The 14794-nt window shown below is 31.1% G+C and overlaps 1 protein-coding gene across 1 annotated transcript; it reads right to left on the bottom strand.

The window, feature by feature from the left end:
- Positions 1–12754: 12754 nt before the first annotated feature.
- Positions 12755–14743, bottom strand: VNE69_09051 (ABC transporter; the record flags this gene model as incomplete). The annotated part of the gene is made up of 1 exon (XM_065474569.1): positions 12755–14743. One exon carries the CDS (start codon positions 14741–14743, stop codon positions 12755–12757), a length of 1989 nt encoding a protein of 662 aa, XP_065330641.1.
- Positions 14744–14794: the final 51 nt, after the last annotated feature.

The following is a 14794-nucleotide window of genomic DNA, read 5'->3' as shown; positions in this document are numbered from 1 at the left end:
CTTTGTTTTGGAGCGATCCTGGAGTTTTTTATTCTAACTAACACTTTCCCTCAAAAATATTAACACATAAATTTGTTGATTTTTTAACAAACTCTTAGATTATATAATAGTTTTACGCGTAAGAAAATAGCTTTTATAATAACAAAAAAATTTAAATTAGTTACTATAAAACTCGATTCCATGTAGTATAAAATTTTTTCTAATAATTTCTATAAACTATTTGATTTTCTATTGTCTATAGTGTAGGAAGTGCTACACATGTCAAATATATCGTGTCATTGTTTTGATATATTTGACGCTGTGCTTTTTTAAATATTTTATAATAATTAAACCCATGTTTTCATCCCAAAAATTTGGCGACAACGTCAGGAACTTTCTCATTTTTAGAAATGAAGAGAAGGATGATATACTGCAGTTCTTGGAGGACTTGCAGGATGTGGGGAGGCTGATGGAACACAGTGAGAGTAAACTTACACTTTTGCTCAGAATATCGATAAAGGAAGAGGCGTGGGATTGGTTAATAGCGCAGCCAATTGGTATTTCACTGGAAAGATTGAAATTTCTGTTTCGAGAAAGATTTGTTGGTCCCATGGCGATGAAAGTGAGTATAGATAAACTGTCCGCCCTTCAATATCATGGCGGATCGGCCATCAACTATCTAGACAAGATGGCTGGATTGGCGCGCAGGGATAATGTTCCGGAAGGCGTATTGATCTCCTTTGTGCTAAAAGGAATTCTAAACCAATTAGCAAATTCGATATTAATAAACAAGAAGACATGTTATCTTGAAGTACTTATATAGTCCTCCAGGAATGTTATGGAAGTGGATGATACACGTTATACTGAAATTTCGCATGGAGGTTATGTGGATGTAAAAGCGATTAGCTACAATAACGACTATAGAAAGAATTGGACTTCCAAAAGGAAGAAGGAAAATAGATGTTTTATTTGCGGAAAGAAAGGCCATATAGTAGCACGATGTAAATTTAATAGCTACTGTAGAGATATTAGCAAAGTCAAAAAAAGTCAAGAGTAAGATGAAAATAAAAGGGTGGATGTAGATGAATTTATTTATAATTACCCTTTTGCAAAGTTTAAGGATACTAGGACTACGCTCAAAGAAGCGTCACTAAATGATTCGGAAATATAATTTAAAGTGCTCATAGATACTGGTGCTGATATAAATCTAATAAGACCTTAGCTTTTGCTAAATAAAACCGTTGTTAATCGTTCTAAGCAACAACTTAGGCACCCAATGAATCGAAAATAAGGACCATTGAAGAAACATTAATTAAAATAAAAATTAACGGAATGATATTTGAAGATAAATTTATTATTACTAGGGATATCAACTCCCTGCATTATAGAACAAGGGTTACTCGACATGTATAAGATAAATTTAAAATTTGGAAATAACAAAATGGAAATTAGATCGGGACTTTTGGCAAAGGGAAAGCCAAAGGATATCATAAAATTATCACAAAGGATGATAACTCAATACTATCTAGGTTGTATAAGTAATGGAAGCAAAAGAGGATATTGCGTCTTAAATAGTGAAAAAATATCTGAAACGTGGAATAATTAGATCTAGTGTAAGCTTATAAAGAAGCAACAAAAATTATAGTCCCAAAAATAATGGAGACCACAGATTATGTGTGGATTATCGAAGGTTAATTGATGCGATGATTAGAGACGCATATCCAACGCCTCGAGTAGAAGAATTCATAAATGCATTAGAAGGTGCTACGTTCTTTACAAAATTGAACGCTGAATCGGGATATCATCAAATTGATATGGTGCCATGTAATATAGAAAAAACAGTCTTCGCCTGTAGAGAAGGGTTATTTGAATTTACTAAAATGACATTTGGACTTGAAATGGTCCAGCTACATTTCAGCGGGTGATGAATAACATATTGAGGGAATTTTTGTTTAAGTTTGTGGTAGTATGTATGGATGATATATTAATTTATAGTAAAACACAAGAAGATCACAAGAGAGATGTTAAAATGGTATTAGAAAAGCTCAAGTCGTAGGGCTTAAACTTAATAAGGAGAAATGCAAATTTAATAAGACCGAATTAAAAATTTTAGCTCTTGTTCTAGCAAAAGAGGGAATAAGTGTGGACGAAGAAAGAGTTAGGAGCATTCAACAGTTACCAATTCCTAAAAGTAAGAAGAAATTACAATCTTTGTTGGGGCTGTATAATTATTGTGGCGCGCGAGCGTTGACCCCTAGGATTTCCAGCTTGTGCAAGCATTGATCCTCAATGAAACTTCAATCCCGCCAGGCATTGACCCCTCCTTTAAAAAGCCCTGTCTAAGTTAAATCTTTTTTAAAAAAATAAACGCATTAAACTGGATTCGAACCCGCGGCCCACGTGAAAAAATCAAGCAAGCATACCACTCGACCATGGCATACTAAATTAAAAAAAATAAAAAATACAAAAATACTTACATAATGACAATTGATAAATAAAAAGATTTTTTTTATCCTCTTAAAAATGATTCTTCCTCTTAGAAATGCTAGTGAATACAGTAATTTAAAATTAGTTTTACTAGGCAGGGACAATGACGTTGTTTTAGAAAAGCAACAAAAAAACGGTTGAAACAAAAAGCTGGTAATTACCTTCTTATAGATGGGGCGCTATATTTAAGGGACGAGGCTAATGAGAACCACCTCAAGGTTTTTCATAGTGAACAGCTTGAGGCCATCTAAGTGGAATGTAGAGCCTTCCATCAGCTTCATCACAGGGGCGTTAACCGATTCGAAGCATCATGCAATAAGGTTTTTTTAAAAATTCCTAGGGACATTATAAGAAAAATCGTTTCCGAATGCATCACATGTGGACAATCACAACCGTTAAAAAATTTAGAGCGGCAAGTACATATTACGGCCTCTAAACCGGTGGAACGATTTATGATCGATTTAATCGATATGACACGCTATAAAAGGTTTAACGATGGTATTGTTGGATTTTAACAATAATATATGTGTATTCTAAGTTTGCCTGGGCCTTTCCATTGAAAAGTAAAGCGGGTGACGAGGTTACTAAAAAAAATTAAATTTTTATTTTACAATATGACAGGTCCACCCAAGATCCTTCAAAGCGATAATAGAAAGTAATTCTGCAATTCCCATATAAGGAAACTTTGTTCAGACTTTTTTATTGTTCAAAAACATAGTAGGCCCGTCACCCACAATCAAACGGGCAAATAGAATGGTTTAATCAAACTTTAACGCGAACAATACAAAAACATGTATTTAAATAAAGTTTGTTAGCAGTTGACAATTCTAAAACTGAAGAAGAAAAGGAATGGCTGAAACATCTAAATAAAGTAGCTTACAACTACAATTTGGCCAAACATAGTGCGACAAAGCAGGTTCCTTTTAATTTATTCTTAAAAATACCAGGATTTAATTCTGTTTATACGCAAGATGAGAACGAGTCTTCAGATGATAGCTTAAAAGAATTTGAGTTTATACTAGAGACAGTAAATAAAAGAGATTTGTCGAATAGTGTTTTTAAAGAACAAACTGAAACTGGTTCAGTTGATATAAATTACCTTGCAAGAGTGGATCGTCATTCATTGGTTCATATCTCAAAATATACTTTTAAAATTGGACAAAGTCGCTGTAGGTAAAGATTTTGATAATAATATCAAAACAAAAAAAACTAAAACTATCTTCATTTTTTTCTAAAGAAGTTAAGATTATAGAAATTCTCTCAAACAACAGAGTGAAATGTGAAACTGAAGAAGGAACTCAAATTTTCCCTATGTCAAGGCTTAAAAAACTATAATTAAAATTCAATTTTAAAATTTTTTTGTGTTCTTTTTATTTCTTATTTTTTTTACGTTTTTTAGGGGGTCAACGCTCGCGCGCCACAATAAATATCGTTTAGTATTTTCTTTTTATTTTTTATATGATGTTTTTAGGATATATTCAAACATATCAATTTTAACCTTGGTATTTTTATTTGCTTATCATTTTAATTATAAGAATATTTGTTCGGTCAAAGTATCAAAAAAAAATTTGAATTAAGATTTGGATAGAATCAGTTTAATATATAGGTTTATGCATAAAATACAGCTCTTCCGAAATTATGGAACTAATTATGTTCAACACATTATGTAAATGTGTTTATAATAATTCTTATGGCTAAAAGATATTAAAATTCTTATATGTTATCATTGATAGGACATGATTATAGGACAATATTATCGTTTCATTGTTTTGATGTGATTTACATTAAAATATCCTTTAAATAGATAAACTTATGCTTTTTTTTTTTTAAATAAGATGTTTCTATACTATTTAATCTGTCATTTTGTGTTTGTCATTCAAAACAACTCCATTTCTCTTTAAAATTTCCTTTGAATTCGTTTAAATTACAAAGTATTAATTTTTATTGTATTTTGCTGTTGGTATTTTTTATAGATTTGCTCTTATTGTTCAAATTTATTGATTAAACTTGTCGGACAGAAATGTACCATATTTCATTACTTGATTTTTAGTCTTATTTTCACATCCAAGAGGTTGTAAATGTTCGCAAAAATCGTTATAACGTCTTAAGTCTTAATTATAATTTTATTCTTCAGATTAACAAGAGTACTTTTTTGTTGATGTTAATATTAGCATGTTTTAGAGCTTGTTTATAGTTTTTATCGTGAAAAGATAATTTTAATTTTTTTCGGCCATATCGTTTTTTATGTAAAAAAGTGAGGTCGGCCTTGCATAAAAAGTTTTTTAATACACCTTTTCAACCTTATTTATAAATAACAAATTTTGTCAAATGGTTGGCAGACTTGTCGAACTTAAATTAAAATGTTGATTAGATATAAAAATAGAAATTTAGCAATATTGAAAAATGAGTATGTCTTTGTGTTTGAATTTTAAGAATTGTCTTCTGAATTGGAAGCCGTTTTTTCCTAAAATTTTTGTTTTTTATAAAAAACAATCAAATCAGAAATAAATTTCGTAGGACCTAGGTTTACTACGGGTTCTTTTCTTGTTGAAGTAAAATAAACTTATAAAAGATTTATTTAAAAATTTAGATACATATTTATTAAAAAATACTTTTATGCTTCGTATCATAATATAAAAAATTTATTTTACTAAAAAAATTATTTGAGGAATAATAAAGAACAAATCCGATCTAGTTTTTAATTTCAAAGTTCATATATTGAAGGAAAAGATATTTAAGATAATAAGAAAAGATATTAATATTATTTGACATGTATTAATACTTTTCTATTTATGAAATAAAATCTAAAGTCATATTATATGTTGGGTTTAAACCCAAATGAATTAAGTACTAACATGGCGAACACAAAAGGAGTGGGACGACAAGTGAGACTCGTGGCAGCGAGCCAGAACCTAAAAAAGGGCCAAAAGAATAGGAGTGATGACTAGAATGGAGGAAGAAGTGGAAGGAAAGTCTTTGAAGCAGGGATTCTGACAAGCAAGTATCGAACTGCAGGATCTGTTAAGAAAATAAAAAATGGGAATGAAATTATATAGAAAATCGGAAATATAGTTTAAGAAGAAGATGAGAAAGAATAAATAGGGAAGAAAAGAGTTAAAGAGTCAGTTGGGGGAATGTTAAAAGATCTAATAAATGAAATTAATAGATAACAGGCCATGATGTTAGCAGCTCCGGATAATCATTGTTATAAAAGAAGCGAATAAAAGTAGTATTTTGTATGTGGTAAGATGAGATATGAAGCAAAAAGTTGTATGTATCGAAATGAAATTGTAAAATAAATATGAAACACCGAAATTATAAATAAGAGTAAATTTCGTTTGGATGTTAAAGAAAAACTGTCACAAAAGCGGGTCAGTATTGTATTAAAATTAAGGGTTGAAGAAAAACAAGTGTTTGAAAAAGTTCTACGGGATAAATAAAGACTATATTTCCAGGAATTGCATAGACAGAAAGGATATGAGGAGCAATTTTAATATAACAAAAAAAAAGAAGTTTTATTATGTTAGTAAGATGAATGAACATGTGTTAAAGAGTGTGAAAGATCAAATATAATTTGGAAAGAGAAAATTAGAGCTTACATTTAGAATTAAAGTTGAATAATTTGCAGGTTTTTAAAACCATCGGAGGCAAAGATAATATTTACTAAGGTAAAATGTTTTACAAGAACATCTAAAAGTGCAAAAGATGTAAGAAAATGTCAAATGATTCCTTAAAGTGCTTTATCAGAAGAATAAATATGGATGTGGATGCCTACAATGTGCCTCGAAAAAATCGACACAATAATAGAAGATATGCAATAATGGAAAAGGAGATGTTAGCGGTTGTATGGCGCATAGAAAAGTTTTCATACGAATTGAGAGGAAGGAAATTCTCAAATGACAGACCATAAAGCCGCAGACGAAATCAGGAACAACCCTTCTTAAATATTAACAAAGAAAACAAATAAATTGAAAGTGTGGTATTACAAATACCACAAATTAATTATTTAAAATTAATCAAATTACCCTTTTTGGAAAATAGACCATTCGACCGGTCCATTCCAAAAATCAAATATTTATTTCTTTTTTGCCCTGACCCCTACCGGATGAATAAAAAGAATAACGAACAATTCCCTTGGAACGCAAGACCAAGGAAGGGCTCTAAAGCCAGGGACCAGACTCCCAATGCAGATGCCCAACAAGGCTATAAAACCAATAATAAAACTATTAATTTTTTAGAACATTATTTATCCAGAGGTAGCTCCTCTGGATTACGTCAGAAAGGATCCAGGAGTATGTTTCCAACGTAAGTTAAAAGAAGAATTAATGTCAAATGCGGATGCTTTTAGTAGACAATATCAAGATAACGAAGATAAAAATGAATTTATAATTAAAGAACAAGCTACGCCATAAATGAAAGGGAAAATTGAAAAACATACAGTGATCAGAGATAATAAGGAGTATTTGGAATTTGATAATTGGTTACAAATGGAAATTCAAAAAATGCAAGAGAGATCAAAATTGTAAAGGAATAAATTATGGGTTTAACGACAGGGGGTTAAAAGGAACATTTTATAAGCTAAAGAAATATTATTATTGTCGGCGCAACAGGCGAGCCCGGACCTTCCCTATTTTTACGTACTGAATCCGGGCACAGACCGTAAAGTGGGGAAATGTTTTTACTCTCATATCCCCAAGAATCTAAATTTAACAGAATTGAATAAATTTCATTTGGATTAACAATTTTTGAGCTATAAACTTTTTTGTTTTTTAGATGATTTTTTTCAAAATATTCTACCCTTATGTTATGTCTAGAGCCTCTTGACAGTAGGTCAAAAAACTTCCAAGACCCACATGAGGCAATATGTTGGCTAGGGGATGAAAATCTACTAAAAACACCCATAGAATGTATGTACTTTCCTGGTATAATGGCATTAACTCCGGATGATTTGTACATAGACTGCCACCTTTTTAAGTATAGGAAAAGACAGGATGTGGAACATCAATGGGAGTTTTTGATTAAACTTCATTTTTTAGTCCTCGAATATCTATAAATAATTATTTGTATATTCTGTATTTATTTACTGAAACGCAGTCTACACAGAACTTAAACAAAAATTCCCGTATGACAGCTTTCAGTGTCTTCAAGGCTTAAAAAAATATATACGAAGCATTGAAAATAAAACAACAAGCACTAAAAAATAAAACAACAAGCACTAAAAAAATAGAAGTTGAAGAAGTGACACAAAACGATGAAAAGGTTATAGTAAAAGGGAAATTTGTCAATCCACCATCGGAAAGATATGGCACAGTTAAAAACAGCACACGGTTGATTGGTACAATAGACGAGCGATTGTTAGAATGGAGAATCGAGATAGTGCCTAACTTCACTATCCAGACGATGATTCGGTGTTTTCAAAAAATATAAAAAAAGATACTATTTGTAAAACTAATAGGCACAAATCCTACCCCGAAGCGGTTGAATCCATCAACTCTAATCATCGCGTTTAGTCCACGATGACGGTTTTAAAAAAAGCATCAGAGATCACAAACTCAATAAAGGGAGTCTGGTCACGTCTTAAATGTGATATAATAGCTAGAAAAGAAATCAAAGAAAGACCGACCAAATTTTTTGGAGGAATTTAAATGGAGAAGAAGATGTGCAATATAAAAAAAGATAAAAAGTTGCAGAGACTTTTTCATTGAAATTATCAATTTTTTTTAATTAAAATTAAATGCTTTTATTTTTATTATTTTTCGTTCTCTCTAAGAGTCCCCCTTTATAGAGAAAAAAGTCCGGGCTCAGACCGTTGCGCCTTATTGTCGGCCTGAAATAAAATATCAAGTGAAATGATAAATTAGAGCATGTATGGTGATTATGATGGGCAATAGAAAGAACGAAAGTGGTTTTAAAATCTTACATCGAGTTATAAAGTCGAGAAACTCGTTATTGATTTCATGGAGATTGGCGAACCTATTAAAGTGATTTTGATATAAATTGACTACTTTACTCGGTATTGGTATGTTAGTGATATAAAGATAAAAGTACAAAGATGATTATTGGTAAAATGGAGTATTGGTTTAATACTAGATCTTCATTAATAGATTATAAGCGATAATTTCAAGGTTTTTTTGTGAAGACTTTGAAAATTGTTATTTGATAACCCAGATTTAACATAAGAAGGTTAGTGTGAAGCTCGTAGATGAACGGCCAGTTGAAGGGGCGATAAGAACGATGTGGGAAAGCGTGTTATAGCAGGGGGGAGGACGATGGGGCTGAAGTTAATATTAAGATGTTGATATATTATAGGACGTATCATAATAGACTTCAGTGTACACCTACAGGGCTGTTAACGAAAGGAAAAAATATATTGTAAAGTTGAAAACTAAGTGATGAAGACTATGGAGGTAAATTTATAAAAAGTGCGAAAGAAAAGTTTACAGAAGGTCAGCCAGTAGAATACGAAAAGAGAAGGTTTTGGCAATGTTAGTAAACAGGATAGTAGTATATTCGAAAGAGAAGACTTTATTAAAGAAATTTCTGAAAATGATCTATTGTTAATAGCGGTCAAGGAGGAAAATTATTTCGAAAAGACATTATGATCTCAAAGAAATTAAGAATGCAAGACTAACCATTTTGAGGAGGAGATGTTAGGTTTGGAATCATTGTGTATATTAGTACTTGAATTAAATAGCAAATAATTTGTGGTATTTGTAATACCACAAATTATTTGTTTGTAAAACCTTCTTTACTAGCGGTATAATATGTCTTTATTTATCATAATGGGGGATAGAAATTATACAAATATATCACATCCCCCCTCAAGACGGTTAGTCTCATCTAATTTTCACATCTACCCCAAGCATACCCTTCAGATCATAATGTCTCTTCTTCACAAGCCTACCATTACTAAGTTTTACAATATAAGAATCCTTTCCACACTTTTCAACAATTTTTCCTGTATCCAAAAATCTTCCTTTTTCATACTTATTAACACCTGCCAAATTTTCTCGTTTAGCTATTCTTACCAATTGACCTTTACTAAATTTTTCGATCTTTCCCTTTCCAAACCTATTACAATATTTCCTTATAGGGCTATTTTCAAGCATTACGTCTCCAGTTAAATCTTAGTCGCTTCTAATGGTGTACATTTTATTCCCGTATGATAGCTCTGATTATATATATCGATACTTTTATACACTTTACCTTCAAAAGTTTTCGCATCCGACTTTAAAATACTTTCTCTCAAAGTTCCTATAACACGCTCTACTCTTCCGTTACTTCTATGCGCTTCTATACTTACTTGTCGGTGTATTATATCGAGATCTCTACAAAATTTCCTAAATTCCACGTTAATAAACTCTTTCCCGTTATCTGTAATAATTTCTTCTGGTTTCTTCCCTTGCTCACATAATCTTTTCAAAAATCCAACAACATTATTACTTGACTTGTTATTTATAACTACTCCCCATACTCTACGTGTAAAATAATCGATAGCAACTAAAACATATTTCTTCTCATTTCTAAAGTCTATCAAATCTAATGCAACCTTCTCTAAGTATCTCGACGTATCTACAAATTCACAACCACCCATATTTTTCCTGTTATATATCTGACATTTCTGACACTGTTTTATAACCTCGTTTACTTCTTTCTTTACTCCTGGCCAATAGTATTCTTCTCTCATTGCATAATAAACACTTGTCATGCATCTGTGGCCTACTTTTTCATGATATTCTTGGATTAATTGTCTCCTTATATTCTCAGGTGGTATTTCAACTTTACGTCCTGAGTCAAATTGCCAATATTGCTTTCCATTCTCGGAAGAAACATGTGCTTTCCATTTACCTTCTGTTTGCTTGATTGTTCGCTTTTTTTTTTCATTTCTTTAATATCCTCTTCCATATTTATTCGACTCAACGCATCTGCTACCACCATCTCATCAGGTTTTTTATATTCAACGATAAAATCATATTCCTGTATCTTCTCGATTAAACGATTTATTCTGTTATTATTGAAAAACGGTTTATTTCTTATCTCCACCAGTGCTTTGTGATCCGTTTCTATCTTGAATTTCCTACCTCTTAACTCGTATTTAAATTTATCAATTCCCCAATATATCGCAAGCATTTCCTTTTCTGATATTCCATATCTTATTTCGGTAGGTGTTAGCTTTTTAGATGCCCATTGTATAGCAACCCATTCCCCATTCTCATTCTTCTGAAGTAACACCGCACCCAATCTCAAATTGCTAGCGTCTGTTCTTAGTATGAACTCCTTATTATAGTCCGGTAATCTTAGTCTTCCCATATTTCTTAACACATTTTTCATTTTAGTAAATTCCTCTTTCATCTCTTCCGTAAATTTCCACGAATTGCCATTTTTCTTCAAACTATCTGTCATTTTCAACGTCAGCCCGGCATAATCTTTTATAAATGGTCTGAACCATCCAGTCAATCCTAGAAACCTCCTCAATTCCGTCAAAGTTTTTGGATCCGGATACTCCAAGGCTTCATTTTTCTTTATTTCGTCGGCCGTCATGTCTATTCCATTCAGCGTCACACCTAATAATTTTACTTCCGCTTGTCTAAACTGTATTTTCCCAATATTTAATTTCATTTTATTTTCTTAATTCTTTCTATAACCTCTATTACTAATTCATCGTGTTTACGTTTATTGTTGGCATGTATTACTATATCGTCCATGTATACCTCAACACCATTTCCCCGCAAATCTTCAAAAATCATATTCATCGTTCTCTGTAGTATCTGTGGGGAATTTTTGTATCCCATCACCATACTATTCCATTCGTAAACTTTTTTATTAAATTCAAACGCCGTCTTATGTTTATCTTTTTCTTCAATTTCAAAATGGTAAAATGCTTCTTTGCAATCAACAACAGTAAATATTATCGACCCTTGCGTAGCTCTTATTATTTCTCTCATATTCGTTAGCTCATACGGGTTTTTCTCGACTAAATCATTCAACCCTATAAAATTACTAACTACTCTTACTTCACCACTTGGTTTAAGTATCGCTCTTATTGGGTTTCGCCATTCTGAAGACGATCTTCTTATAATTTTTCTATTTTCTAAATCATTAATATATTCCTCAGTCTGTTTGATCAAAGCCTGTGGGATCGTCTGTCTCTTTCTGACTATCTTCTTACCCTCTGGAGTATCTATCTTACACTTCTCTAATGTACAATAACTTATAACCTCATCTCCTTGTTTAAAAACTTCTTCATATTCCGCTTTGAGATCTTCCAACGTAAATGCCTTCTTCAGTAATCTTCTTTTCGTCTCTTTATTGTTCGCATATATTCTTTCTTTATGTCTTCTATCACTATTATTACATTCCTTCAACTTAACTCGTTTTGTCTTTCCACTTGGTTTATATTCTTTATTATCATTACTGCTACTACAACTTTGGTTTTCGTCTAAATTTAAGTACTTATTAAACTTTTTATTATTTTCCTGATTATTGTTCCTTCCTACATAGCAGTTCCTAGCCATATGGCCAAATTTACCACAATTAAAACAATTCCTATTATTTCTTATTTCTTGTACTGTATTCCTTAAAACTAAATCTTTCTCTTGAATTTCTTTTCTCACAGTTTCTCTAACATTCTCAGCTATGACCTCCATAAGTTCTTTCCTATTTTCTTCTTCTTTTTTAGTTCTTTCTTCTCTACATATTTCCTCCTCTAATTTCTCAATTATTTTATAATATTCGTCCTCTTTACTAATTCTTTCTACCATGAAATTTTTTATTTCTTCACTTCCTTCCATAAATATTCTCTGCTTCCACAAACTGATTTCTATTTCCTCCATCTCCAACCTATACATTATTCTTCTAACTTCTTTTAATAACTTTTTGGCCTCTAGACCACAGTCCACACTTGTAAACTGACGATTCGGTATCGCCCCATGTCTTTATTTATAATAATGGGGGATAGAAATTATACAAATATATCACATAATATGTTTTACGTGTCTTTGAAAATATATGACAGATGATATTTATGATATCTGCCTATTTTATGTAGTCATATACATCACATTTCGTATGCTATTTTCAAATAAAAAAAAGTCCTAAAATGTTTATCATCAAAATTGTATTTTAAGATTGCTTTGTTGTATAATCCAAAACAAAAGAAATTAATAACTTACTGTAACATAAAGTTAACTTTTAGACCTTTTTTCTTTGTATTAGTCAATTAACTTTTCTAATTAAACAAATGAAGAACTGAAATGATTAAAAAAAATTTAAAAAGAACCGCTTTATTTTAGTTCATAAGTTTAGTTCTAATGTTAGGAACTTTTTTTAACTTTATCATAAATAATGTCAACATTACGCAGACAGACAGACTTAAGGGAATAATAAAATATAGTAAAATATTTGGTGTAATATCAAAGGAAATTAACGATAGAGCAAATTTAGGGTCTTTTTTAAGTTCGACCGGCATCTCAAATATATAGTAATTTTCATAATTTCTAGTTCTAATGATTGGAGTGTCTTCTGCGTAAGTTTCTTTAATCATAGAGCCCTCCATCAAAAATTTTTCATACGGCTTTATTACTTCAATTTTATTTTGGAAATCTTTTGATTTAGAATTTCTCATTGTTATACGCATTCTAGTCATAGAATAAATGTCAAAACAATAGTTAGGGAAAATCAATAGCAAATCCAATAAATAAGGTAACTTGTCCCATAGACCACACATTTTTTTTCTGTACCAATCGATTATTATAGAATGCGCATAATATATTCCACATGAATTACTTAAGACAAAGAAATATGAAATCTTCTTGCCCAAAGGAATTGATGTTAGCAATAAATTGCTTGCAACCGTGAAAAATAAAGATATCACGATAATGGGAAATGATAAACATAAAATTTCTTTAGAGTAGCCAATATTAAAATCAATAATAAATAAAAGTAGAAAACTAATACTCAGGAAAATGTAAGAACACAAAAATTTCTGCAAAAAGTTATACAAATAGTACGTCATTGCAGAATATTGTCTTGTAAATAATTCCATTTTCAAAATAACTTCATCTTGCATGTTTATACTAAAAAATGTTGTCCAAAAAGCAACGGAAAGAGCAAATTCACTGGTAAACAACGCGTAAGATAGAGCAAACTTTTCTGAAAAATCAAATTGCCCCGTTTTTCCTAGCATTTCATAAATTGTCTTTAATTCTTTGCGGCTTTTAAGCCAGATTCTAAGAAACGTCAATCCATAGGTAGGCAAACTTAGTAAAAAAAATAAAATAAAATTCTTCAATCTATCCGGACTTTTCAGCATTAATTTAAAATTATGTTTTACCAATATTAGAGCATGTCTAAAGTTAAGATCAAAAAAGAACATTTTTTTGTTATTACATACTTTGGGTTCTGGCAATTGATTTTTTACTGCATTTCTATAAACGATGTCCTTAACAACACTTTCATGTTTTCTTGCAAATTCAGATTCTTCGGGATCTGAATGTAAAATGAAAAGCACTTCTGAATGTGACATGTTTGATGGCGGAATAATATTATTTGATTCTAAGAATCTATTAATTTCATTAGCTGGTCCAGAATAAAACATTCCACCTCTAGTCAAAAATAATAAATCATCGAATAAACTGAACATACCATCTCCTGGTTGATGCACTGTCATTATAACTATTTTATTATTATAAACTGCATATTTTTTTAGACTCTCAACAATTTTCAATGCACTATGAGAATCAAGACCAGTTGTTGGTTCATCTAATATTAAAATCTCAGGATTGTTTGCCATTGTAATAGCTATCATGGCTCTTTTCCTTTCACCACCAGACAAGGTTTTTATCGGAGCATCTTTTTTGTTAGAAATGCATGCGCTTTCAATAGCTTCGTTTGCTATCTTAACATTTTCCTTATAGGTATTCGAATTAAATGAGAGGTTGTACATAATTGATTCATAAGTGGTCAAATCAGGATAATAGATATCATCCTGAGGAAGAAATGCTATCTGTTTAACCCAATTTTTCTCATCTTTTTCTTGTTCGTTGTAGGTTATTTTCCCTGATGTCTTACAGTCAGCAGGTAAATTCCCTATAAGCAATTCAAACAAATGTGTTTTACCACAACCACTGGCCCCCATAACCGCAGTAAGTTTTCCAGATTCTATTGAAGCAGATAATCCATTGATTATAGTAGCGTACTTAGTATGAATTTTTTTATCTTTATTTTTTACTTCATAGATAAGATTTTCATATTTCAGAATGTTTTTGTTGGTTTCCATACCCTAAAGGTAAATTTTTATTTTTATATAAAAAAAGGGATTAACTTTTGA

Source organism: Vairimorpha necatrix, chromosome 9 (genome assembly GCF_036630325.1).
Source record: "Vairimorpha necatrix chromosome 9, complete sequence".
In the NCBI taxonomy this organism is placed as follows: Eukaryota; Fungi; Microsporidia; family Nosematidae; genus Vairimorpha; species Vairimorpha necatrix.
The sequence above is the reverse complement of the archived record's forward strand: the minus strand, read 5'-3'. Positions and strand labels throughout refer to the sequence as shown.